The sequence below is a fragment of the Dreissena polymorpha genome, chromosome 1, assembly GCF_020536995.1.
Source record: "Dreissena polymorpha isolate Duluth1 chromosome 1, UMN_Dpol_1.0, whole genome shotgun sequence".
Classification (NCBI taxonomy): Eukaryota; Metazoa; Mollusca; class Bivalvia; order Myida; family Dreissenidae; genus Dreissena; species Dreissena polymorpha.
In genome coordinates, this window is record NC_068355.1 from 115,947,334 (window position 1) to 115,973,794 (window position 26,461).

The 26,461-nt window shown below is 35.7% G+C and overlaps 3 protein-coding genes across 5 annotated transcripts in view; 2 read left to right on the plus strand and 1 right to left on the minus strand.

The window, feature by feature from the left end:
- LOC127846048 (SCY1-like protein 2) overlaps positions 1-652 on the minus strand; it is a 41,696-nt gene extending 41,044 nt beyond the window's left edge. The window contains exon 1 of one of the 2 annotated variants that reach the window (XM_052377250.1): positions 607-652. The gene's annotated coding sequence lies outside the window, so the exon portion shown is untranslated. Of the gene's footprint in view, positions 1-580 lie in introns of both variants that reach the window. The other variant, XM_052377243.1, reaches the window with a different exon arrangement.
- On the plus strand, positions 54-24,118 carry LOC127846121 (NFATC2-interacting protein-like). 2 transcript variants are annotated; one of them, XM_052377305.1, is made up of 8 exons: positions 54-198; positions 8,116-8,272; positions 8,864-8,960; positions 10,580-10,717; positions 12,240-12,399; positions 15,711-15,855; positions 16,719-16,837; positions 23,023-24,118. In XM_052377305.1, the coding sequence occupies exons 2-8, from the start codon at positions 8,134-8,136 to the stop codon at positions 23,176-23,178; spliced, it is 954 nt and encodes a 317-aa protein (XP_052233265.1). In that variant the 5' UTR covers positions 54-198; positions 8,116-8,133; the 3' UTR covers positions 23,179-24,118. The 2 variants fall into 2 exon arrangements, with proteins under 2 accessions (XP_052233265.1, XP_052233259.1); XM_052377299.1 differs by lacking the exon at positions 54-198 and adding an exon at positions 7,610-7,689.
- Positions 16,860-17,751, plus strand: LOC127846173 (uncharacterized). Its single transcript, XM_052377352.1, has 2 exons — positions 16,860-17,116; positions 17,168-17,751. The coding sequence occupies exons 1-2, from the start codon at positions 16,873-16,875 to the stop codon at positions 17,266-17,268; spliced, it is 345 nt and encodes a 114-aa protein (XP_052233312.1). The 5' UTR covers positions 16,860-16,872; the 3' UTR covers positions 17,269-17,751.
- Positions 24,119-26,461: the final 2,343 nt, after the last annotated feature.

Sequence of the window (26,461 nt, forward strand, 5' to 3'; positions counted from 1 at the left end):
GATTCGATAACGTTGAATCATAACATCTATAGCATAGGTCATTACACGGCACGCTTCAGTGATTCAGTCATCACGTAAATAGCCAAGTAACCAAAATGTTCAAAAAGTCTGGTTGCAGTGTAAAGCTTGACCAATTAAGACATTAGCCATGTGGATTATCGACCTAGGCGGTCGTCATTATCCCCTGGGGCCTTTCCGGTAAGGATGTTATCTTTGTAATCTTGGCGATGTTTCTGGCGATTGATACGGCCTGAAAACAGGCATTTAGAGTGTGCATTTGTAAAGCATAGGGTCTATTTTTTTCCAATCGCCAATTTCATGAAAATCTTATTTTTAATCGCCAGCTAGGAATGGTAATCGCCAATGGCGATTTCGGCGATCGGTAACGCTAACGTAGCCCTTATCTTGTTTATCCGAAATGAATGTATCCGGCTACAATATTAGTTTAAAATTTTAAGGAGCTGTTGTTAACTGTAATGTTCCAAACTATCAAAATAATAAAATTACATAACCCATTTGTATTTTACTTAATATGTTATTTTACTTAGAAATTAATTTGGGAAATAAAAGAAGTATTGACCAGTGATGATTTGTAACTCTTCAAACCTGTTATAGTTGATGTTGTGAAAAATATTAGGTTACAAGCTACTAACAATTTCATTTTACCCAAAGTAATTTCCACAACATTCGATATCACATCTTGCATATTCACACCCATATCAATAATTTTGGTCGATTTTGTCACCGATAAATATGTTATTTCTGGTTAATAAAAACGTAATGATAATAAAGAGTGATCGATAACTATTTGAGATTTACAAATCGATGACCATCGCAAAAGAATCTGATTAAGAGTAATACAAACAATGATTGTGTTATCTACGTAAAACATAAAAGCATTGTATTGTGTAATACAAATAGTATAATGTGAAAGAGTGGTGGGTTTTAGATGGATTTTTATTAAAGATTTTACAAAGTAGCAAGTTAAAAGAAAACTTTGGGGAAAACTTACTTAACAATCTCAATACAATTGTGACCAGTGTACGTTACATTTGTTTCATTTTTAATTCAGATCTCTATTCAGTTGATGTCGTAAACATGTCATAATCTTATATTGATTTTTTTATAATCTTCGTTTACACAAGAGTTTAGTTAGACTTTTGATACGCTTATATTATTGTTTAGTTCGAAACGCGCAAGTTGACATCCAGTGTATACTAATTCGCTCTATCTCACATATACTAAATAAGAGAACTTGTTATTTACACACAATACATACAATTTTACCTGTTACTTCATTAGTTTGCATATGTGTAAGTATAATATATCAATATATGTGCATTTCATAAAATAACAAAACAATATAGACACTAATATGTTTTTCAACAACAACAACTTAGCAATAATTTTAAACTTTCTAGTACTCTTATGTCGCTCGATTGGTCATTATCGGCTCGGGTACTACTTACATGTACCCCGGGTACGGTAAATATACTTTAGCGTACCCGGTCGATATCTGACTATACCCGAGTTGTATTCACGCCAAAAATACGATGTCGTAAAACGCGCTACCGATTACTGTAAAACGACATTGTTTATCTTAAACAAACTTCTCTTAAAAAACTGCATCAACATGCTTTTTTAGCATAAGTTTCGATAATATAGAGGCCATTTAACAGAAAATTTGACATAAATATTAACATAATTAATTTTAAAAAATAGCCGACAACGACCGATTAAGCGTTAAAATTCCCGGGTTCGTTTTAGTATATTTACCGTACCCGGTATACATGTAAGTATACTTAAGAGTACCCGGGGTACATGTAAGTTGTACCCGAGCCGACACTGACCAATCGAGCACTAATGTCAATATAGTTTTAACAATTTCACATCGACTTCTTTTCGGCTCAAATTTGGTGATGGAGGCAAATGAACATAAAAACGTATTAATTGGAAACGTCAAGGTAAAGTATCCGAGAAACTATCAACATTTCATTTTAATTGACTGTTATGAAGTTTGAGCGAGTAATTGTTATCATAGTAGCATGCCCATATTTATTATGTAAAAATACAGCACCGTTTATCGCGCGCATCATGTGACGTCATTTTACTAATCGGTTAAATAGCTATCGAAAATCTTGTAATGTTCTCTTAAAGGCTCTATAAAGGTGACAAATCCAATTATTATGCATATCAACTGGTCTGATTTTTACCGGATTTCAGTTACTCTTGCATAAAAACTTGTAATAAAACAGCTTAGGTACAACGTTGTCAAGAATTATGGAAGATAAACCCGTTTCATAATTGGAAGAAATGTTTACATTTTTGCAACTAACGTGATGTGTAGCCTCAGAGCGGTGACATATGCTAAAAATAGCCGAAAGAAAATTCAATGTTAATTCTATTTTAAACAACTTTTAACCAGCAGAAAGTAACTTATTAGATCACTACAAACGTTTTAACCATTTAGAAGAGACCTACTTTGTGGGTGATACCGGAAAAATGAGTCAATCTCACTTTCTCTTTTCCGAGTAAACAGCGATGTAAATAAACTGATTGTTTGTAAACACAATTGAGTTGGAGGACACTTTATTTTGAGCTCAAAACAAGTTGTTTTGCTGATTTTTTATTGTAATGTCCAATAGCATATATATATATATATATATATATTGTTTTTGATAACCTTTATAAATAAAATATGAAAAAAATAGTTAAAAATCGGTTAATAATAACGGATCTTCACCTTTATAGAGCCTTTAATCATTAACCAAAACATGACATCGTATTATTTTTATAAAAGAGAACACTCAAACGCGAGAACACTCAAACGCTCGATCGGTCATTGTCGGCTCTGGTACTACATACATGTACCCCGGGTGCTCTTAAGTATACTTACATGTACCCCGTGTACTCCGGGTACGTAAATATACTAAAACGAACCCGAGAATTTTAACGCTGAATCGGTCGTTGTCGGCTATTCTTTAAAATTAATTATGTTTATATTTAGGTCAATTTTCTGTTAAATGGCCTCTATGTGATCGATACTTTTACTCAAAAAGCATGTTGATGCAGTTTTTTAAAATAGAAGTCTGTTTCGTAATTACGGTTATCGGTAGCGCGTTTTACGACATTGGATTTTGGGCGGCAATAAAACTCGGGTACAGTGTTATATCGGCCGGGTACGTTTTTTGTATATTTACCATACCCGGGATACATGTAAGTAGTACCCGTGCCGACAATGACCAATAGAGCCCTTCTAACCCGTAGATAGGCCATTTATTGGGTATTTGTGTTTATTATACCGCGGTGTAAACATTTGTTAACAATTGGCTACGGAACTAAACAGTTGTGGGCCAGATATTTTGCAGGTTTCGTATTACATCGATACGTCGTACCCACCGATACGCAGTACTCGGAGTATAATACATATCACGGTATATGGATTGAATATGCACTTGGAGACTTTTCTAACGCAACACTTTTTAAACTTTTATATTTCAGTTGTTAGTTAAGATTTTGATGAAATTTTTTACGTGTGATCATTTGACTACATTTTGAGCAAGCTTACGATACAATTATTCATCCTTTACGACCGGACGCTTTAGCACGTAAGGGTATGGTTTCATCTGTTTGCACTTGTAACTTGTGAAACGCAATATTATTCTAAATGTATTTCAATTTCATCATTTTAGGTGGGTTCTTACATCAGGATAACATACAACTAGGTTTTTTTTTTTACAATGTATGGATCATATGAATATTTAAGGGCGCAACCGCGCATTTTTGGCAAATTGCAGGTTACCTGCAAGTGTATTGGATACTTTTCTAACGCAACACTTTTCAAACTTTAATATCTCTCTTATATGTAAAGATTTTCATTCAAAATTGTAGATGTGATCATTTGACTATATTCGGTGCAAGCTAACGATAAAATCATTCATCCGTGACGATCGGACGCTTTATCACGTGGGGTAGGTATCATGCAACTTGTCAGAATGCGCGGTTGCGTTTCTGAATATTCATATGAGGCATACATTTTTCCAAATTAATTTTATGTTTTCCTGGTGTAAGAACCCACCTTAAATGATGACATAGAAATAGATTTATAATAATATTGCGTTTCACCATTGCCATGTGCAAAAAGACGAAGCCATACATTCCCCACGTGCTAAAGCGTCCAACCAACACTGATGAAGAGTTTATCGTGAGCATGCTCAGAATGTAGTCAAATGATGACATTAAAAATATAATATCAAAATCTTAACTCATAAAAGTGATATTAAAATTAAAGCTTTAAAAGTGTTGCGTTCGATAAGGCTCCAAGATTAGTGATTCCTTTTATGAAAATCACGTGCATGTTGTACACGTAGAAACCGCGTTGGACATATCAGAGACGTAGATGTTATCCACGTCTCCGGACATATCATTCTATGCTTTAAAGTGAACGAAACAAATGTTACATTTTTTCCTTCACTATAATAAGCCATAAATGTAGACAAAGAAACACATTCATAGTTCGTCATTGGATGTCGTTTCGAACGCAAATGGTATGGTTTTAGTTTAACACGTACGTCTATCGATCCGTAGTATCGGTCCTCTTAATGAATACTATCTATCTTTCAATACTGCCGGAACCCCCTTGCGGGTACTATTGGCAGGTGCGCGTGTCAGTGCAAGAATAAAAGGTTTAAAAGCATTGAAAGGGAGACTTCAAAGCATGAAAGTGAGGTGAAGATAAAAGTGTGATAGTGTTAAACAAGAAGAAACATATTTATAGGTTAAAAGTTGTTAAAAACACTGTTTTGTGCATTCAGGGATGACTGGGGAGTAGAGTGGGGCTAAGGCAACGCTTGAACCTCTCTAGGTCTGCCTGCTGTACAACTGAGGCCGGTAGGCTTTTCCAAAGAACTATGGTGTAAGGAAAGAAGGAATATTTAAAGTAGTTGGCTGATGTATGGACTTGTCTGAATGAGAGTGGGTGCATATGACGAGTCATCCTCATAGGCCTCTCAAGATGTGATGGCGGCGAAATGGCTACCAAGCCACACACAATTTTGTAAAAAAGGGTCAGTCGGGAGAGGTCACGTCGGTCCTTCAAAGTCTGCCAGCCAAGTTCAGTCTGCATACCGGTAACACTGCTGTAGAATGAGAAGTCGTTTTCACCCAGCGGACTGCTCTACGTTGTACTTTTTCAATTTTTTCACAATTTTGTTTGGTATGTGGACTCCAGACAGAGGACGCATATTCTACCTGGGGTCTAACTAAGGTCTTATAGGCTACTTCTCTGATGTTTTCATTTTTAGTCTGTATATTCCTGCGGATGAAACCAATATATTTATTAGCATTCGTTGTAATGTTGGTAATATGTTTGTTCCAGGAAAGATCATCTGAAATGGAAACACCTAAATATTTAGCACTGTCTACGACTTCAGGGATTTGTCCATGTAGCCTGTAATTGAAGATGAATTTATGTTTTTTCTTAGAAATAACAAGGACTACACATTTACGAGAGTTAAACTCCATGTCCCACAGGTTTTCCCATAGCACTAACTTGTCTAAATCATTTTGAAGAGCGGCACAGTCTTGCAAGTTGTTAATAGCCAAGTATACAGCAGTGTCATCTGCAAACAAACGAACTTGAGAAGAGATAGAGTTAGGAAGGTCATTTATGTATAAAAGAAAGAGTAAGGGACCAAGTACTGAGCCTTGTGGCACGCCCGATGTTACAGGGACTTCTGATGAGCATTCTCCTTCCAGAACAACTGTTTGCGATCTGCCTATGAGAAAAGACTTAATCCAGGAAATTGTAAATTTGTTCACTCCATGTTGCTGTAATTTAAAAAGTAATTTAAGGTGGCTGACTTTGTCAAAAGCTTTGCTGAAGTCTAGAAGTACAAGATCAGTTTGATGACCATTTGCGAGGTTGCGAGCCAGTTCATCGACAAGTTGAATAAGTTGGGCTTTGCAGGATCGACGTTCCCTGAAACCATGTTGAAGATCATACAAAATGTTATGTTTATTAAAATGTGCTGTGAGGTTGGAAGCTACAATATGCTCTAAAACATTGCAAAGAATACATGTTAGTGATATTGGTCTATAGTTGGCTGGATCTTCTTTATTTCCTTTTTTGAACAGAGGTAAACATTTGCAGAGGTCCAAATCTTTGGTAAGATGCCTGTGTCAAGAGATTTCTGAAAAAGAAGAGATAGTATAGGTGCAATTTGCTGACGAAGATTTTGAAGGACAAGTGGCCTGATGTTGTCTGGACCTGCAGCTTTGTGGGGTGTCAGATTGGAAAGGAGCTTCAAAACACCGTTGACCGAGATAGTGATTTCTGGCATGATTGGGTATTTGCGACTTGAAGAGGAATGAACATTAGAGTTCTTCAGGGCTGAAAAGCAAGATTGAGATAGAGTTAGAGGGGACATGGGGCTAAAAACTGACTGAAATTGCTGGTTCAGGATATTGGCTTTGTCTGTATTTGAAGATTTTGTTGTAACTGAAATTTTATCATATAATGTTGAAATACCGCATGCATCTTGTTTGGCGCTCTTGATAAGACTGAAAAGATTTTTGGAGTTAAATTTTGAGCTGGATTCATCTGGTTCTCCATTTTGGTCTCTTATACCTAAAATATATTCAATGTAATTATTATATGATAATTTGATGGTCTTCTTGATCTGGTGTTTAAGATTTAAAATTGTTGATTTAATTTTGCTGTTTCTCATTTTCTTCATTTTATTGTGGAGTTTGTCCCTCTTCCTTATTAGGCGTTTGATGGGCTGTGTTATCCACGGAAGGGAGACTTTTGGACCCATTCTTTTTGTGGGGACGTACTCTGAAATTCCTTTAGTAATAGCATTACAAAATTTCTCCCAGATGACTTCCACTGGAGCTGTTGAGTAATTTGACAAAATATCATTAGACATATTTTACATGTACTCTTTGAATCCATCCCAGTCTGCTTATATAAATGTACTGTTCTAGGTTTTTGACACATTTGTTTTGGTTTAACACTGGATAATACATATGAACTTTAAAAGTGAACAAATACAAAAATACACATGTGTTATTTTTCAATCTATAATTAAATGTGTTTTTTTATATAGCAACAAAAACTGCATTACAATCGGCATTGTTTGACAAAATACTGGCTAGACTTAACTCCCTGTAGTAATATGTACCATATACAATGGTTCTCATAATATCAGCCCTGATTGGTTGCTAAGGGTTGTTACTATGCGCATCTGCTTGTTGAAGTTGTTCTAAAAAACACATTAGAAAACGAAAAACGAAGCCCTTTCTTTTGTTATAGTTAAAGAATTTTTTCCATTTTGTAAAAAAATAAGAGGCATATAAAACATTTGATAAAGCAGGTTTTTTCGTTAAAGTCACGATACTATATGGAGGGCCGATACTATCAGGATAAGGGAGATAGGCACACATGCGTATGAAACAATTACTAGGAGCTTTGTTCACAGTTCAAAATATCACAGACAGTGCTAAAACATACAAAAAGGCTAAATAAAACTGGTCCGACTATGTTATAGAGCGAATACAATTTAGGTCGATCAGGCTGTAGAACGAACGCACTATTATTGAAATGTAACCTATGTGAAATGTTTACAATTTAAAGTTTCTAAACGCGGGACACACATTAACAATCAGGAAAAGACAAATAGCAAAATGGTTTGTTAACTATGTTTCTTTGAGATGTTAACTTTTTGCACTTATCATGTTTTTTTTACTTCATTTATAGCGGTTTAAAGGCGATAATTTCCCAATGTCAAAACTTGTCTTGCTAACTCTGATAATTTTCTGGTCAAATTTGTAGTTGCAATAATCCAACTCCCAGCTATTGACCCTCCGTATGTACTTATAAAAGCTCAGAGCATTCAAGAAGAACTAGTCAAATTTGGATAATGTAATGAAAATAGTTAGTATAAACATTTAAGCAGGGCACTATAGATACGATCCTTCATTTTGATCAGTTTGGCATGAGAAACTCCACACAATCAAATTGATTTGATGTATTGACTATTGTCTGGTCAATTAAATGTCAACCTTGCATAGGAACGTGAAAATGTTGGCAACTAAAGAGATTCTGTTTTACAGTGTGAAAATCCGAAGAAGATGAAGCTATCAAATCCAGATGATTACAATGATGATGATGATGTCGGATTTTACTCGGGATGTGCATCACGTATCATGAATAAGATGTCAGCCAAATCTCTGGCTGAAAAGATGAAAGAGTTTGCGTCAGATGATGATGGTTTGTTTTGACAGAAAACCTACCTTGAATATCCAAGCCCCAAGATTTCACTTACCTTGAGAATTCATTGATTATATTTATCCATTCAGCTGAAATGTCAATTGTTTCACACACCTTGAAAAACATTTGAACTTTGTCATAAATGTTTGACAGGTTTTAAACAACTTTAATTGAGTTTAGTTTTTGATTCGTTCTTTAATTTGCGATAATTTGTCAATTAATTCTTTCCATACATGTATCTTAGTTATTATATATTCATCGTTCTTATCTGACAGATGTCATTTTATGAAAATATCTTTCAGGGTTGTGAATTAAATTTCAGCAAACTTCATACCTTTCAATGTTACAAATTTTTAACAAATTATTCTTAACTTTTTAGAACCTATTTGATAATGAAGAGTTTCCTGAGTGATAAAGTCATTAAGCAGGATAAGGTGTTTTCATCTGCTTAGGTTTTTGTGAACATCACAACATTTAATTTAGCAGTAAATAACAAAAAAAACTTGGCCATTATAATATATACATGTAATACAGTAAAGTTTAATTGTTTTTGAGGCAAATGATTTATATGGGCTTCAAATTGTAATTTAGATACTGATGACCAGGTGTATGTCTCCAGCTCAACAGCCAAGCTAGCAGAGGCCCCATGTACACTGCTAGATGACAGTATCCTGTCACAAACAGACAGGTGAGTGGTGTTTTGTAGAATTAATATTTAGGCATGTTCACACGGAATGCTGTAAGGCACACATTAAGTGCTCAAAATGTTACTCCCTCTGTTGATCTCCAGCTCCTTCTGATAAATGTTTGTGAAATATCAGGGGAATTATTTCTCTTCCTTTCAGAGATTTGATTTCTCCTCCTTTCAGAGATGTGATTTCTGCTCTTTTTAGAGATGTGATTTTTCCAACTTCAGGGCTGTGATTTCTGCTCTTTCAAAGATTTGATTGCTCCTCTTTTCAGAGATGTGATTTCTCCTCATTCAAAGGAGTAATTTCTCCTCCTTTCAATGATTTGGTTTCCCCTCCGTTCAATGCTGTGATTTCCCTTCAGTTCAACGTGATTACTCCTCCTTTCAATGCTGTGATTTTTCATCCTTTTACAGAGCTCCAGATAAGGTTTTGTGAAATTCTTAAATTACTACCAGATTTTCAAAAAGAATTCTTAACTCTGAAATTTTATTCTTAGCGTTACTACTTAGTTTTGGAAAATAATTCTTATTTTTTATAAATGACATAAAAGTAAATAATAATGGTTATTCTCATGCAAACAAAAATCAAAATAAACATACTAGCAACTTTATTTATACGAGTTCAACAGTGTCTTTTCAGTATTATACAATTTTATTTTTCAAATACCTTCATAATTATGCCCAAACTGTGCTTAGATTGCATGCCTTAGATGAATTTTTACATATTTCACAATTTAAACGGGTCTTCCCTTCAATCTTTTCAACGATTAGCCACGGGACTTGTCCCTTTCACTCGTTCAATGTTTTTTTTGTGTTTAAGTTTGGACCCGTCGTGTCGCGTTTTTGTTTAGCTTTTCCGACTGTGTCGAAAACTGAACATACAACATCGTATAATATCTTTTCTATGATGTCTTTCTAAACATTTAACTTCGGCTCACTTTGCGTACAATATGTTAAAAGCGTTTTTTTGGGCGCTTTGCAGTTTTTAGGACGCTCTCTGGGCGCCGCCATTGTTTTTTGACAGATAGACTGTATACGCCGCTTTTATTGGAAAAAATGCGCTTTGTTAAACAAACCCGATAACCATTCTATATAAGCACCGCAAAGATCTTTAATACGCGAAAAGAACTCAATAAAAAATCGAAACGAACCGATGTAAAAATAATATTCGTAACTTGATTTTGTAATTCTTAATGGTAAGACAAGATTTTAAAATAAATACGTAACGGACTTGAAAATAATTCGTAATTACGAAAATACGACCCTTATCTGGAGCTCTGCTTTTAATAACGGGATTTTTCCTCCTTTCAATGATGTGATTTCTTCTCCTTTCAATGTTGTGATTTCCCCCCCTATCAATGCTGTGATTTCTCATCAGTTCAATTATCAAATTTATGTGATGTATTCTAATTTTAATGATGTGATTTTTCCTGCTTTCAATAATGTGATTTTTCCTCCTATCAGCGTTATGATTTCTCATCCTGATTGCCTCATTTTGAATGTCACCTTAACTTTGAAATATTTGTTTATGACTGAACTGGCAAAACAGGCCTGCTTCTCTTTTTCTTCTAGACATGCACCACTTCCCATGACTCGCGACATGGTTGCTTTTTCAGTGCCTTAGACTCCAGACTACTGAACGCCAGCCTTGTACGCTCCCCTACACCACCCCCATCACCACCCAAGAATGAGGTCACTGGGAAACAACGCTCTTACAGAACCAAAAAGAAGAGAGATCTTGAAAATGCTGTCAAGTATGGAATTACTTCTTTTCATCATTAGAAATAACCCTATTTTTTTACCAAACTGTTATTGGTATTAAAATTAATTAAAATTTTTTGAATAAAATAGTATTTGTTAGATATGCCTGGGTTTTAAATGTTGTTTGTTTCGTATATAGTAAATTGAATGAAACGAGGGTTAAATAATCGGGACTCAATATAATTTTATATTTATCTGAATCCTATAAAGTGGAAAAGCGTTGCCTGTTGAGATCAAGTTTCTACAGAGGCTTTTGCTAGGTTCTCTAGCAAAGATTGCTTGTTGCAGATAAGAAGTAGCCACAGAGAAACATTCACTTACTAATTATTGTTTTGTTGATGTTCTTACGCAGAAATGTATACGTCTGTATTAATAAAATTTCTAGAACAAATTAAATGTATATTTTTTATTTTCAGTTAAGCATACATAACAATTGCTAAATAATTGCTAGCGCCAAAATCTATATATAGTTTATTTTAGTAATTCTATTTCATTCCTTTATAATGGTTGTCCAAATAAACCTGAATATATAAAGTATCTCTGTATTAAATGGATTAGTTTTCGTACTGGAAGTAAGTTAAATCGCTTGAAGCATACCAAAATAAATTGTCTTATATTGCATCATAAAACTTGTGAATACAGTACCAGGGATTAAATCAAGCAAAAAGCAAGTAAAAATTCATTTTAATGAGTAATTTTTGTTTGCTAACTTTTTTATGCCACCGGATCGAATGATCGGGGGCATATTGTTTTTGGCCTGTCGGTCTGTCATTTTGTCCCAAAACTTTAACCTTGGTTAAAGTTTTGTAATAACTTAAGCAATATTGAAGATAGCAAATTGATATTTGGCATGCATTAGTATCTCATGAAGCTGCACATTGTGAGTGGTAAAAGGTCAAGGTCATCCTTCAAGGTCAAAAGTCAAAAAATATATTCCAAGGGAAGTAATATGCTTTAAAAGGGAGATAATTTGTAAACCTACCTAATGATATATTGAAATATTATTTCAAAGCGGCGCAATAGGGGGCATTGTGTTTCTGACAAACACATCTCTTGTTTAATCATTGCAATTATAACAATCTCCATTATTTAAATGAAAAATTAATCAATAGACAAATGAACTTAAATAAAATAGACTATTTTCTTACATTTGAGAAAAATGATAGGAAATGTCAGATATTTAAAAGATTTAATACATTCATTTCATTACACATTTTATTGTTTATGTTGGGGGAATTTTGCTACAAGGAGCTTTTTTCATGGAGGAATTCATTTTGTTTGGGCTTGTAAACACTGGGATTTATATAAGGTTAAAACAATGCCAGTTAAGACTGTTCAATCATGTACCTCAATTTTAAGCACAAATTGGTAGTATAAACTCATCAATTTCCATGTATCTTTTACAAGCATTTTCTGATAAACAGAACAAAGGTGGATAATTGTTACTAGCTTATGTTTTTTAATCCCTCTGGTCAATCATATACCTTAATTATGTGTGTTGCTGTTCTGCTACAGAGTGCTAGATGCTGACCTACAGTATGCCCAGAGCCAGCTGAACTGGAGCAACAACAGCATCGTGGGGGAGGATGTGTGTGTGATTGATGATGTGGAGGACGATACCACCACCGTACGCATCCTTGTACATGGCCAGATAGAGCGCTTCCAGTTGAGACCTGTAAGTGGTCGCTAGAGAGTTGAAGGGATTTTTGTGAAGTATGGGTACATGGATTGCAATTCATTCTATTAAAAAGCGTCCGAGCATGAAATGTGCAACCCCATACATTGCTTCAAATTTCTAATTAAGTTGTTCATAGGGTATATTGCTTGAAAACATAAGGTTATTTAACTGTTTTAATGATACATGCATTGATATTTGTTATTCTACATAATTTTTCCTTAAAAATGCTGAAAATTCAGTTATTGTGTTATCCATCTATTAAATACCATTAATTATAACATGACTTACAGGAGTGATATAACGTATTGCTCAATTTTGTTTATTACTTGGGAGTTATTACACTAGTTATATAAATGTGAAATGACGTCATTTTTTTACGAAATGACGTCATTGATTATTCCAGCGAATTTCTTCAGTTAAACTCTTTTACAATGTAAATAATCGGTGAAAAGAGCATAAAATAAAGAGAAAATTTGTTGGTCATGTTATAAATAGAATCTTAGATTTGTGGTCATTTTGTATGGAATTTATTAAACTCGTCGTCTAAATAAAGATAAAAACTCTGCAAGCCTAGTTTTTATCTTTATTTAGATGACTCGTTTAATATATTCAATACAAAACGACCACTCATGCAAGATCCTATATGTATTTTGGGTAAGAGATTTGAAGCTAAAGTTAGACTAATTTGGAAAACTGGCTTTTAACAAAAATAAAATTATAGCATGTTCTTGGTTTTGTAATTGACCATACACCTATTTTCTTGCAGTTAAATTATTCTAATTCTTTACATGGAGAACTAATTTAACTGGAGCTGTTTATGTTTATTATACCCCCACTAAACGAAGTTTAGGGGGGTATATAGGAGTGAGCTTGTCTGTCGGTTGGTCTGTGTCCGCTCTCTAATTTAAGTAGTTTTCATCCGATCTTCACCAAACTTGGTCAGAAGTTGTATCTACATGATGTCTAGGCCAAGTATGAACATAGGCCTTCCCGGGTCAAAAACTAGGTCACGGGGGTCACTTAGTGTGTTTTAAACATTCAGCATGCTGTCCGCTCTCTAATTCAAGCATCAGAGCTTCACCAAACTTGGTCAGAAGTTGTATCTAGATGATGTCTCGGCCAAGTTCGAACATGGGTCAAGGCAGGTCAAAAACTAGGTCACTGGGTCAATTAGTGCGTTTTAAACATTGAGCATGGTGTCCGTTCTCTAATTCAAGTAGTTTTCATCCGATCTTCACCAAACTTGGTCAGAAGTTGTATCTAGATGATGTCTAGGTCAAGTTCGAATATGGGTCATGCCAGGTCAAAAACTAGGTCACTGGGTCACTTAGTACGTTTTACAGATTCAGCATGGTGTCTGCTCTCTAATCCAAGTAGTTTTCATCCAATATTCACCACACTTGGTCAGAAGTTGTAATTAGATGATGTGTAGGTCAAGTTCAAACATGGGCCATGCAGGGTCAAAAACCAGGTCACGTGGTCACTTTTAAAGTGCGTTTTAAACAATGAGCATGGTGTCTGCAGTTTTTTGTGAAGACAACATGCAAAATATTCTGTGTCAATGTGGGGCATGTGGGAGTATTCGTCACGTCTGTGATAAAGCTCTAGTTTTTGCTTGTATTGATATTATGTGTAAAGAAACTTCTATTAAAAGGGCAGTTTTGCTGTTTTTGTTGGTTATACATTAAATAAGACTCAAATTTGTGTACAGCGTATTATGTGTGTTTTGACAATGCTACGTAGCGAAGGTTACCAAGCTTGTACCTGGTTATTTAATATTTGGCAAACGAAAAATGCACACTTTTGTGAAATTAAGTCAATTTTTTAACAAAGCTGAATAAAAAACCTGGAACTGTATTCACCAATCCATTCTTGGACTTGAAGCATACAAATTTAAAGACTATTTTTGAAACTGTTTTTGTTCTGAGAATGAATATTCATGCCTAATTTTAGTTGGCATTCATCTATGCTTATTTTATATAAAAAAAAATTCATAAGAAACAATTGTGTACAGGCATATTTTTAGCTCGGCAGTTTTTGGAGAAAACCAGAGGTATTGTCATAGCCAGCTCGTCGTGTCCTAAAACCTTAACATTTTGTTTACCTTTGTTAACCTTTTGAACATTGGTTCTAAAATGAAAGTGTTTACACCTACAACATTGAAGCTTCATATGTAGCTGCACCTTGATAAGTTCTATGCACCACACCCATTTCTGGGTCACTAGGTCAAAGGTCAAGGTCACTGTGACCTCTAAAAAAAAAAAATTCTGACAAGCTTTCATTTATTTAAAACTGCACCTGTATCCGAGCTTTGGCACCCGTTATGCGTTGCTCTTGTTAAACAAAACCTGTACCTTGTATTTTATTATGCCCCCCTTCGAAGAAGAGGGGGTATATTGCTTTGCACATGTCGGTCGGTCGGTCTGTCGGTCGGTCAGTCCGTCCACCAGGTGGTTTCCGGATGATAACTCAAGAACGCTTGGGGCTAGGATCATGAAACTTCATAGGTACATTGACCATGACTTGCAGATGACCCCTATTGATTTTGAGGTCACTAGGTCAAAGGTCAAGGTCACGGTGACCCGAAATAGTAAAATGGTTTCCGGATGATTACTCAAGAATGCATACGCCTAGGATCATGAAACTTCATGGGTAGATTGATCATGACTCGCAGATGACCCCTATTGAATTTGAGGTCACTAGGTCAAAGGTCAAGGTCACGGTGACCCGAAATAGTAAAATGGTTTCCCGATGATAACTCAAGAACGCATACGCCTAGGGTCATGAAACTTCATGGGTAGATTGATCATGACTCGCAGATGACCCCTATTGATTTTGAGGTCACTAGGTCAAAGGTCAAGGTCACGGTGACCCGAAATAGTAAAATGGTTTTTGGATGATAACTCAAGAACGCAAACGCCTAGGATCATGAAATTTCATAGGTAGATTGATCATGACTCGCAGATGACCCCTATTGATTTTGAGGTCACAAGGTCAAAGGTCAAGGTCACGGTGACCCGAAATAGTAAAATGATTTTTGGATGATAACTCAAGAGCGCTTTTGCCTAGGATCATGACACTTCATAGGTACATTGATCGTGACTCGCAGATGACCCCTATTGATTTTCAGGTCACTAGGTCAAAGGTCAAGGTCACAGTGACAAAAATCATATTCACACAATGGCTGCCACTACAACGGACAGCCCATATGGGGGGCATGCATGTTTTACAAACAGCCCTTGTTAAATTTATGTTTGACAGATTGGTTTTAAATACTGACACTGATCTATTGTCCTATGTATATACAGGACGACCCAATGTCGCTATTGATAAGCCAGATTGCACAGCAGAATGACAGAGATGGTGATAACATCATGCTGGTATTGAACGATAGATCATTGAAACTGAGTGACACACCAGCATCCCTAAACTTGTCTGTGGCAGACATTATTAGTAAGTGAAATTAATAGTTTATTAATTTTATATTTAACCCTTTACCACTTTGAAACGCATTTTGACACATTTGTAGTCACGTACACAGTTAAATTTAAGTGAAGACCTTTCCTACTAGATTAAAGTTGAGATTCCGATGAGCAGCAAACAGCATAAAACCTGAACAGACTGTGAGATACCGGTACTTGCAGGCTGTTCTGGTTTTATGCTGTTTGCTCATAGTCGTTTCAACTTTGCTTCTGAGTGGGAAAGGTTTAAAATGTTGATTACATCTTTATATTTTCCACTGGGTGCTATTCCATTAAAGCAGGGATGATTATAGGATACATGTAAACTTATTTAAGGCTGAAATGTTTATAAACAGTTTGTGCAAAATAGTGTAAATACTAGTGAGAAATAGTGATGAAGAATAATCTGAGGATAAAGTTGTGTGAGAAAAGAATGATCTGAGGATAAAGTTGTGTGAGAAAAGAATGATCTGAGGATAAAGTTGTGTGAGAAAAGAATGATCTGAGGATAAAGTTGTGTGAGAAAAGAATGATCTGAGGATAGATTTGTGTGAGAAAAGAATACATGTAATCTGAGGATAAATTTGTGTGAAAAAAGAATAATCTGAGGATAAATATGCGTGAAAACGAATAATCTGAGGATAAATTTGTGTGAGAAAAGAATAATCTGAGGATGAATTTGTGTGAGAAAATAATAATCTGAGGATAAATTTGCGAGTAACTTAATCTGATGTTAAATTTTGTGTGAGACAGAATAATCTTAGGATGATTTGTGTGGAAAAATATAAATCTAACTATATATTTGTGTAAAGAAAGAGTAATCTTATGATAAATTTTTGTGAGATTTGTTTTCAGCCTGCCACATTTTAGAGCAGAGTCATACTCATAAAACTGTCGTGATTGATGCTGACATGATTGAAGTCGTGGTACAGACAAGCACACTGAAACACAAGGAAACCATTAGGGTGGGCAGTGTAAGTATCTTCAATGGTCAATAGGTGCAGTGGATATGTTGTCCATCTGCAGATCAGATCTTCAATGGTCAATAGGTGCTGTGGATATGTTGTCCATCTGCAGATCAGATCTTCAATGGTCAATAGGTGCTGTGGATATGTTGTCCATCTGCAGATCAGATCTTCAATGGTCAATAGGTGCTGTGGATATGTTGTCCATCTGCAGATCAGATCTTCAATGGTCAATAGGTGCTGTGGATATGTTGTCCATCTGCAGATCAGATCTTCAATGGTCAATAGGTGCAGTGGACATGTTGTCCATCTGCAGATCAGATCTTCAATGGTCAATAGGTGCTGTGGATATGTTGTCCATCTGCAGATCAGATCTTCAATGGTCATGGGTGCTGTGGATATGCTGTCCATCTGCAGATCAGATCTTCAATGGTCAATAGGTGCAGTGGATATGTTGTCCATCTGCAGATCAGATCTTCAATGGTCAATAGGTGCTGTGGATATGTTGTCCATCTGCAGATCAGATCTTCAATGGTCAATATGTGCTGGATATGTTGTCCATCTGCAGATCAGATCTTCAATGGTCAATAGGTGCTGGATATGTTGTCCATCTGCAGATCAGATCTTCAATGGTCAATAGGTGCTGGATATGTTGTCCATCTGCAGATCAGATCTTCAATGGTCAATAGGTGCAGTGGATATGTTGTCCATCTGCAGATCAGATCTTCAATGGTCAATAGGTGCAGTGGATATGTTGTCCATCTGCAGATCAGATCTTCAATGGTCAATAGGTGCAGTGGATATGTTGTCCATCTGCAGATCAGATCTTCAATGGTCAATAGTTGCTGGATATGTTGTCCATTGGCAGATTTAGGGGTCCCTGGTTTAAATTATTCCAGTCCTTCTGCTTATTACAAAAGTAAAATACTTAACACAGAAATACACAAATAGTGTTTATATTTTTGTACACCAATTTTTTTTTAATTAGAAAAAAAATGTCTGGAAGACGGTGGGAAATATTTATTGGCGACTTAACTTTATCCAGCATGAATGGATTTTCAGAAAACTTGGCATAAGTGATCAACATTATTTGTGGGAATGTCACATACATCTTCTAGGTCCAAGGCTTTAGTCACAATTCAAGCTAAAGTTCAAATTAAGGTATCTCAGATAATGTACCAAATTTATCTGCATGATTGGACAAGTGCCAGGTGTTAACAGCAAGTCCTCAGGTCCAAGATCTGGTGGTTAAAGGACATAGGCAGGAAATAAATAATACTTAACAATTTTTCTGGAACATAACCATTTTAATTATGACTTTACAACAAACAGAAAAGGAAAGACTTTTTTAAAGCGAATATTATTCAACAAATTTGCTGAAAGAATACGTTTTAATTATTGAATAACGTGCCATTCTTATGTGGTCTTTGCATCATAAACTTTTTTATTGAAGCTTTTGACAAAATATTTTTTTCATATTAATTTATCTTGTTTATCTTGACAATACCTAAGACAAGTTTTAATCTGGGTCAAGTTAGGTAAAACACTAATTCAACTGGTCAAGTCTTTGACAATAAACTGAGGCCCTCTTGTTTTTAACTAGGGATGGCAACAGTTATTCGGTTAACCGGTTATCCGTTCTTAAGGAGGTTAACCGGTTACAAAATTAATATTCGGTTACTCTTGCAGACAACACAATTTTCGTTTAATCGCAATAAATGCTAAAATCGTTTGTTTTGTTTTACTTCATTTCACTATATTGGCTAATCCGCTTATTTTATCGCAAATTTTCGGCAATTGCAACCCCATGATGCCCTCCGTGTGGATCAAAAGCGATTAGAGTTGTTAACCATCGGGGTGAAGCGGATTTATGAGAAGGCACACAAGCAATTATCACCTACTCTGCAGTGTGTTTGTTTAGCACTTTACATTCTATTGTGTTTCAATTATTCACATATTGATTAATTTAAATTATAAACCGACCAATTAGGCTTGTCAATTAGCACATTTGACTGCCACAAGACCTTTTTTTAGCTCTCCTGTCACGAAGTGACATGGTGAGCTTATGTTACCATGTGATGTCCGGCGTCTGTTGTGTGTGCGTGCGTGCGTGTGTGCGTGCATCCGTCAACAATTTGTTTGTGTAGACCATAGAGGTCACAGTTTTCATCCAATCTTAATGAAATTCGGTCAGAATGTTTATCTTGATGAAATCTGGGTTGGGAATGTATTTGGGTCATCTGGGGTCAAAAACTAGGTCACTAGGAAAAATAATAGAAAAACATTGTGTAGACAATAGAGGTCACAGTTTTCAACCAACCTTTATGAAATTTGGTCAGAATGTTTATCTTTATAAAATCTGAGTTGGGATTGTATTTGGGTCATCTGGGGTCAAAAACTAGGTCACTAGGTCAAATAATAGAAAAACCTTATGTAGATAATAAAAAAACCTTGTGTAGACAATAGAGGTCACAGTTTTCATTCAATCTTTATGAAATTTGGTCAGAATGTTTATCTTTATAAAATCTGGGTTGGGATTGTATTTGGGTCATCTGGTGTCAAAAACTAGGTCACTATGTCAAATAATAGAAAAACCTTGTGTAGACAATAGAGGTCACAGTTTTCTTCCAATTGTTATCAAATTGGGTCAGAATGTTTATCTTGATGAAATCTGGGTTGGGATTGTATTTGGGTCATCTGGGGTCAAAAACTAGGTCACTAGGTCAAATAATAGAAAAACCTTGTGTAGACAATAGAGGTCACATTTTTCATAAGATCTTAATGAAATATGGTCAGAATGTTTGTCTTGTTATCCCCCGCCATAGGCGGAGGGATATTGTTTTGGCGTTGTCCGTCCTTCCTTCTTTCCATCCGCCTGTCTTTCCGTCTGTCCGGAGCCATATCTTGGAAGTGCTTTGGGGGATTTCATTGAAACTTGGTATGAGTATATATATGGATTAGAGGATGATGCACGCCAAATGGCATTGTAAACCATCTGTAAATAACGGAGTTATGGCCCTTTGTATCTTGAAAAAATGCTTTTTGTGTGTGTCCGGAGCCAAATCTTGGACGTGCTTTGGCGGATTTCATTGAAACTTGGTATGAGTATATATATTTATAAGAGGATGATGCGCGCCAAATGACATTGTACACCATCTGTTAATTACAAAGTTGTGGCCCTTTGTATCTTGAAAAAATGCTTTTTTCAGTGTCAAATATAACCCTTTTGTGTCAAGAAGCATATGGGCGGCGGATATCAATTCAACGATTTTGCTTGTTAAAATCTGGGTTGGGATGGGTCATCTAGGGTCAAAAACTAGGTCACTAGGTCAAAGTTTAAAAAAAAACTTGTGTAGACAGTAGAGGTCAAAGTTTTCATCCAATCTTTATGAAATTTGGCCAGAATGTTAATCTTGATGAAATTTGGGTTGGGATTGTATTTGGGTCATCTGGGGTCAAAAATTAGGTCACCGGGCCAATTCTAGTAAAACCTTGTGTAGATGAAAGATTTTTGCACAGTTTTCATCATGTCTTAATAAAATGTTGTCAGAATGTATTAATTTATGAAATCTGGCTTTGGATTGTAAATGGGTCTGATAGAATTTAAGTTGATGTAGCAAGGTTAGTCAGGTGAGCGATTCAGGGCCATCATGGCCCTCTTGTTATAAACATTACATCAACATGAATATCAAGTATAAAGTCGGTTCAACTTGTTTCGATAACTCATATTTAAAAAGTTAAGCGACAATCTTTAATCATGCCTCTAATAAAGACATTAAGTATAAACAGGCCTTAACAACAGAGGTTTGGAAACCACTTTGCCCATTGCAAAATATATTTACGCTTATTGACAATTGTTATTAATCAGCAAACTGTTAATGCACGTATTTCTTAAAGGATGATGAGTGTTAATAAAACACAACATAATTCAAATTCTGCACTAGCTTTTATTGATCAAGATGTAAAAACAATAATTATGTGTAAATGACATGAAGGTAATATTACAACAAAGAAATATCACAGTTCACCGACAAGCATGTAAAAAATGTTGGAAATGACTTTTGGAAATGACTAAGTATTAGATTTAAAATGTTTAATATTAAATTTAGAATTTGAATTCCCAATTTAAAGAACCAACACAATTTTTAAAGAAACAGTATTTAATTGATAAAATGGTTAAAGTAATTAGGTTACAAGACAATCAACAAGACAGAATATTTTTGCATATACATGTAATTGCTTATAAACGTATACGTTTTTCAGATGTTTTTTTTTCATTTATGTGGTACAACGACAGATGGTTAACCGGTTAATTGCTTGAATATCAAAATATGTTAACTGGTTAGGGATTTGATTAGGTTTGCCATCCCTATTTTTAGCTCGGATGTTTTCTGAGAAAACCCGAGGTATTGCCATAGCCAGCTCGTCGTCCAACGTCCGCGTCGTGCTAAAACCTTTACATTTTGTTAAGGTTTTGAACATTGGCTCTTAAATCAAAGTGCTCCAACCTACAACTTTGAAGCTTCACATGTAGCTGCACCTTGGTGAGTTCTACATGCCACACGCATTTTTGGGTCACTAGGTCAAAGGTCAAGGTCACTGACCTCTAAAAAAAAAAAGAAGAAAAAAATCTGACAAGCTGTCATTTATTAGCTCATCTATTTTTTGAAAAAAAAAATAGCTATTGTCATCACCTTGGCGTCGGCGTCTTGTTAAGTTTTGCGTTTAGGTCCACTTTTATCAGAAAGTATCAATGCTATTGCATTCAAACTTGGTACACTTACTTACTATCATGAGGGGACTGGGCAGGCAAAGTTAGATAACTCTGGCGTGCATTTTGACAGAATTATGTGCCCTTTTTATACTTAGAAAATTGAAAATTTTGGTTAAGTTTTGTGTTTAGATCCACTTTATTCCTTAAGTATCAAAGCTTTTGCTTTCATACTTGCAACACTTACTAACTTTCATAAGGGGACTGTGCAGGCAAAGTTATGTAACTCTGACTGGCATTTTGACAGAATTATGTGCCCTTTTTATACTTAGAAAATTGAAAATTTGGTAAAGTTTTGTGTTTAGGTCCACTTTATTCCTACAGTATCAAAGCTATTGCTTTCATACTTGCAACACTTATTAACTATCATAAGGGGACTGTGCAGGCAAAGTTATGTAACTCTGACTGGCATATGGACGGAATTATGGGCCCTTTATACTTAGAAAATTGAAAATTTGGTTAAGTTTTGTGTTTTGGTCCACTTTACACCTAGAGTATCATAGATATTGCTTTCATACTTGGAACACTCGCAAACTATCGTAAGGGTACAGTAAAAGGACAAGTTGCATAACTCTGGTTGTCATTTTTACGGAAATATGGCCCTTTTTTGACTTAGTAACTTTGAATATATGGTTAAATTTTGTGTTTCAATCCACTTTACTCCAAAAGTATCAAGGCTATTGCTTTCAAACTTCAAATACTTTCATGCTATCATGAGGTTACTGTACCTGGCAAGTTGAATTTTACCTTGACCTTTGAATGACCTTGACTCTCAAGGTCAAATTATTAAATTTTGCTAAAATTGCCATAACTTCTTTATTTATGATTAGATTTGATTGATACATTGACAAAACTACTCTTACCTGACATACCACAATAGACTCCACCCAAACCATCCCCCGTGCCCTCCCCCCCTCCCCCCCAATTCCCCCCCTTTTTAAGATTATCTCACAAATGACCACCACACCCTCACACTATCCCCAACCCCCCCCCCCCCCCCCACACACACACACAAATTATTTTTTTTTGAAACGGTAAAAAAAAACACAAATATTAATTTTTATTATTTTATTTTTGAAATACTGTCCAACCATCGCACCCAAGAATCCCCCCCACCCACCCACCCCCCCCCCCTACCCCCCCCCCCTACCCCCCCCCCCTACCCCCCCAATTTTTTAAATTTTTTTGCATTTTTTTTCCGCATATTTGGAAGATAATGTAATAAATGTCCACACCCCCACACTATACACCCCTCATCACTCCACCCCTCCCTCCTTTGTGATTGAAATTGAGAGTCCCTTCACCTTTAAAAAGAAAATAGATGAGCGGTCTGCACCCACTCTTGCTAAAAACTGCACTCGCAGCCGAGTGTGGCACCCGTTATGCGGTGCTCTTTTTAACAAATTGCCATCCCTCATTTCAGAATGCATCTGTGGGCACCATAATAGAAGAATATTCAAAGAGGACGGGAAAAAACGTTGTGAAAGTGCGATTCGATGGAGACACAGTGAATCTAAAAGACACAGTGCAATCATTGGGACTTGAGGATGGAGACATTCTAGATGTTCTTGTTACATAATGAAGGCTAGCTTCTCCTTTTTAGCTCGACTATTATATATGAAATAAATATAGTGGAGCTAGCCTACTCACCCCGGCGTTGGCATTAGCGTCTGTGTTAGTGTGCAAATGTTAAAGTTTTTGACTACCCCAAATATTTTCTTTGTCCCTTGACATATTGCTTTCATATTTTGCATACTTGTTTACCAACATGACCCCAACCTATAAACAATAGCAGACAACTCTATCAAGCATTTCGTCATAATAATGGCCCCTTTTCTTCTTAGAATATGCAGCAAATGTTTTCGTACTACCCCATTTATTTTCATTGTCCCTTGACATATTGCTTTCATATTTTGCATACTTGTTTATCAACATCATTCCAAACTATAAACAATAGCAGACAACTCTATCAAGCATTTCGTCATAATTATTGCCCCTTTTCTTCTTAGAATATGCAGCAAATGTTTTCGTACTACCCCATTTATTCTCATTGTCCCTTGACATATTGCTTTCATATTTTGCATACTTGTTTACCAACATCATTCCAAACTATAAACAAGAGCAGACAACTCTATCAAGCATTTTGTCATAATTATTGCCCCGTTTATACTTAAAATATGCATATTATTGATAAATCTATGTTAAAGTTTGTGTACTACCCCGAATATTTCCTATATCCTTTCTTTGACATATTGCTTTTATATATTGCATACTTGTTTACCAACATTACCCCAACCTATAAACAAGAGCAGACCACTGTATCAAGCATTTTGACATAATTATGGCCCCTTTTACACTTGGATAATTGAAAATTTTGCTTAAATTGCCATAACTTCTTTATTTATGATCACATTTTATTATTACTTTGACAAAACAGCACTAACCTGAATACCACAATGGATTCCACCCAAATAATATCCCAAGCCCCTACCCAGAATTCCTTCCCCCCCCAACCTACCCCCCCCCCCCCCCCCAATTTTTTTTTAAACATCTAATAAATTACCACAACCCACATTAAACCCCCTATCACCCCCCACCCCCCTACCCCCCCCCCCCATTTTTTTTTATTTTAAATATCTTATAAATTACCACACCCCACATTATACCCCCTCTCACTCCTCCCTACCCCCCCCCCCCAAAAAAAAACAACAAAAAAAAACACTTTTTTTTTCCTTTTTTTATTTTTGAAAGATCATCTAATAAATGACCACACACCACATTATACCCCCTCTCAACCCCCCTCCCCCCCCCCCCTCCCCCCCAATTTTTTTTTTTTTTTCATTTTTTATTTTTGAAAGATCGTCTAATAAATTATTGAATATGAACAATTTCCCCATGATGGCTTACGTTTTACTGTCAAGCACTCGAATAGTCGAGCGCGCTGTCCTTTGACAGCTCTTGTTAAACTAAGTTTTCAGGGTCTTCATGTTGATACATGTACTATATTGTTAAGTGTCAGTTATATATATTTGTTTAATTTTTGTACATGTAGAATTTGGCTCACATTAGCACAATTTGAGGTATTGTTGTTCATCATTGTACTGTGTGATTTTGTAACAAAATTTGGCAAATTTAAGCTTGCTTCCATTTTATAGGCTACAGATGTGGCTCAATCTGGATAAATCTAGTGTAATGTTTGTAATATGTAACCCTGCTTAGGCCCAATTCCAATTTGTTTCATGTTAAATGGATATTGACAATACCTTGGCCAAGTTTGAATTTGCGTTAAGTTGGGTAAAAAATAAGGTCACCAGCTCAAATCTAGGGAAAACCTTATCACCACTATAGTAGCCAGTTAAGTTTCAGTCTTTCTGACCTTTGGCAAGCATTTTTATGTCCCCCAGACTATACTGTTTTTGCCCTGTCTGTTGGTTTGCATCAAACATTGGCCTTAACTCTTGCAATATTGAAGATAGCAACTTGATATTTGGCATGTAAGTGTATCTCATGGAGCTGCACATTTTGAGTGGTGAATGGTCAAGGTCATCCTTCAAGATCTAAGGTCAAATATATGGGGGTGGGGGGACATAGTGTTTTACAAACACATCTTGTTATCTTTAGAAATTCAAGGTAAGAATTATATGGGTCACATTAGATTTAAAATTAAGTCATCAGGTCAAATTTTAGATAAGCAGTCCAGACAGTCCAGAGTCACAAAGTTGATAAACTTGGCCAGCAATCATGTATGGCGATCCAAGATTGTATTTGGGTAAGATAGGGCTGAACATTTAAGTCATAAGGTCAAATCCAAGAAAAACTGTGTAAGCACTTGATTCCTTGAGGGAATAATGCTAAAACTTAGTCTGAACATTTGTTTTGTTGTTATAGGTCAAGTTTCTTGAACCAAAGTATCCCAAGTGGAATTGACTTAAGTGGTTGCAATTAATTATTTAAATTTTTTACGATTGTGTTTTGCTGTATATGTAAATTGTGTGAGTTTATTTCGTCCCTTTTATCACTCAAACGCATTCAGAATTTGCAGTATTATGCATACCATGCTCTTTTTAACCTTGACACAAGTAAATGCATTTATCACATATTGATGGTGATTTAAAATGCATTTTATTGTTTGTATGTCTTTCTTTCATAAAATATAATGAGTTAATTAACACTTTACTAAAAGAATTTTAAAGGAATCTTATGACCAGATTTTTATTTCCAAATTTTGAAGTCCAATTGAGACAATATAAAATGCCATGGCCTTTGCCTGGACCTGTAAGTCTTACAAAATGTGTCTTGTTCTGAGAAAACTGGGCATAATGCATATGCGTAAAGTGTTTTCCCAGATTAGCCTCTGCAGTCCGCACAGGCTAATCAGGGACGACACTCTCAGGCTTAACTAGATTTTCGGTAAAAAGGAACTTTCTTTAAACGAAAAAATACCATTAAAGCGGAAAGTGTTGTCTCTGAACTGCACTGGCTAATCTGGGACGACACTTTACGCACATGCATTTTGCCCAATTTTTTCAGAACAAGACATTAATTATTATGAGGAACGCCACTCTTGGAACCAACAGCATATTTTACATTTGGTCACTTTTGTTGCCTCCCAAATTGAGATAGCATGTAAATGTATTTTATTTATTTTATGAACTCCTCACTTGCAATTATGTAAAGGGGTATTTGAACAAGTAAGTTTTTAATTCATTACTCAGCCAGTACTTTATAGACCATACTTGTTTATTTTTATGTTCGCGTATGATTAACACGTCCGACTAGCTCAATAGATAAAGTGCTGGACTACAATTCCGAGGATAGGGTGTTTAATCCATAGCAACATAACTTGTGAGGGGATTATTATA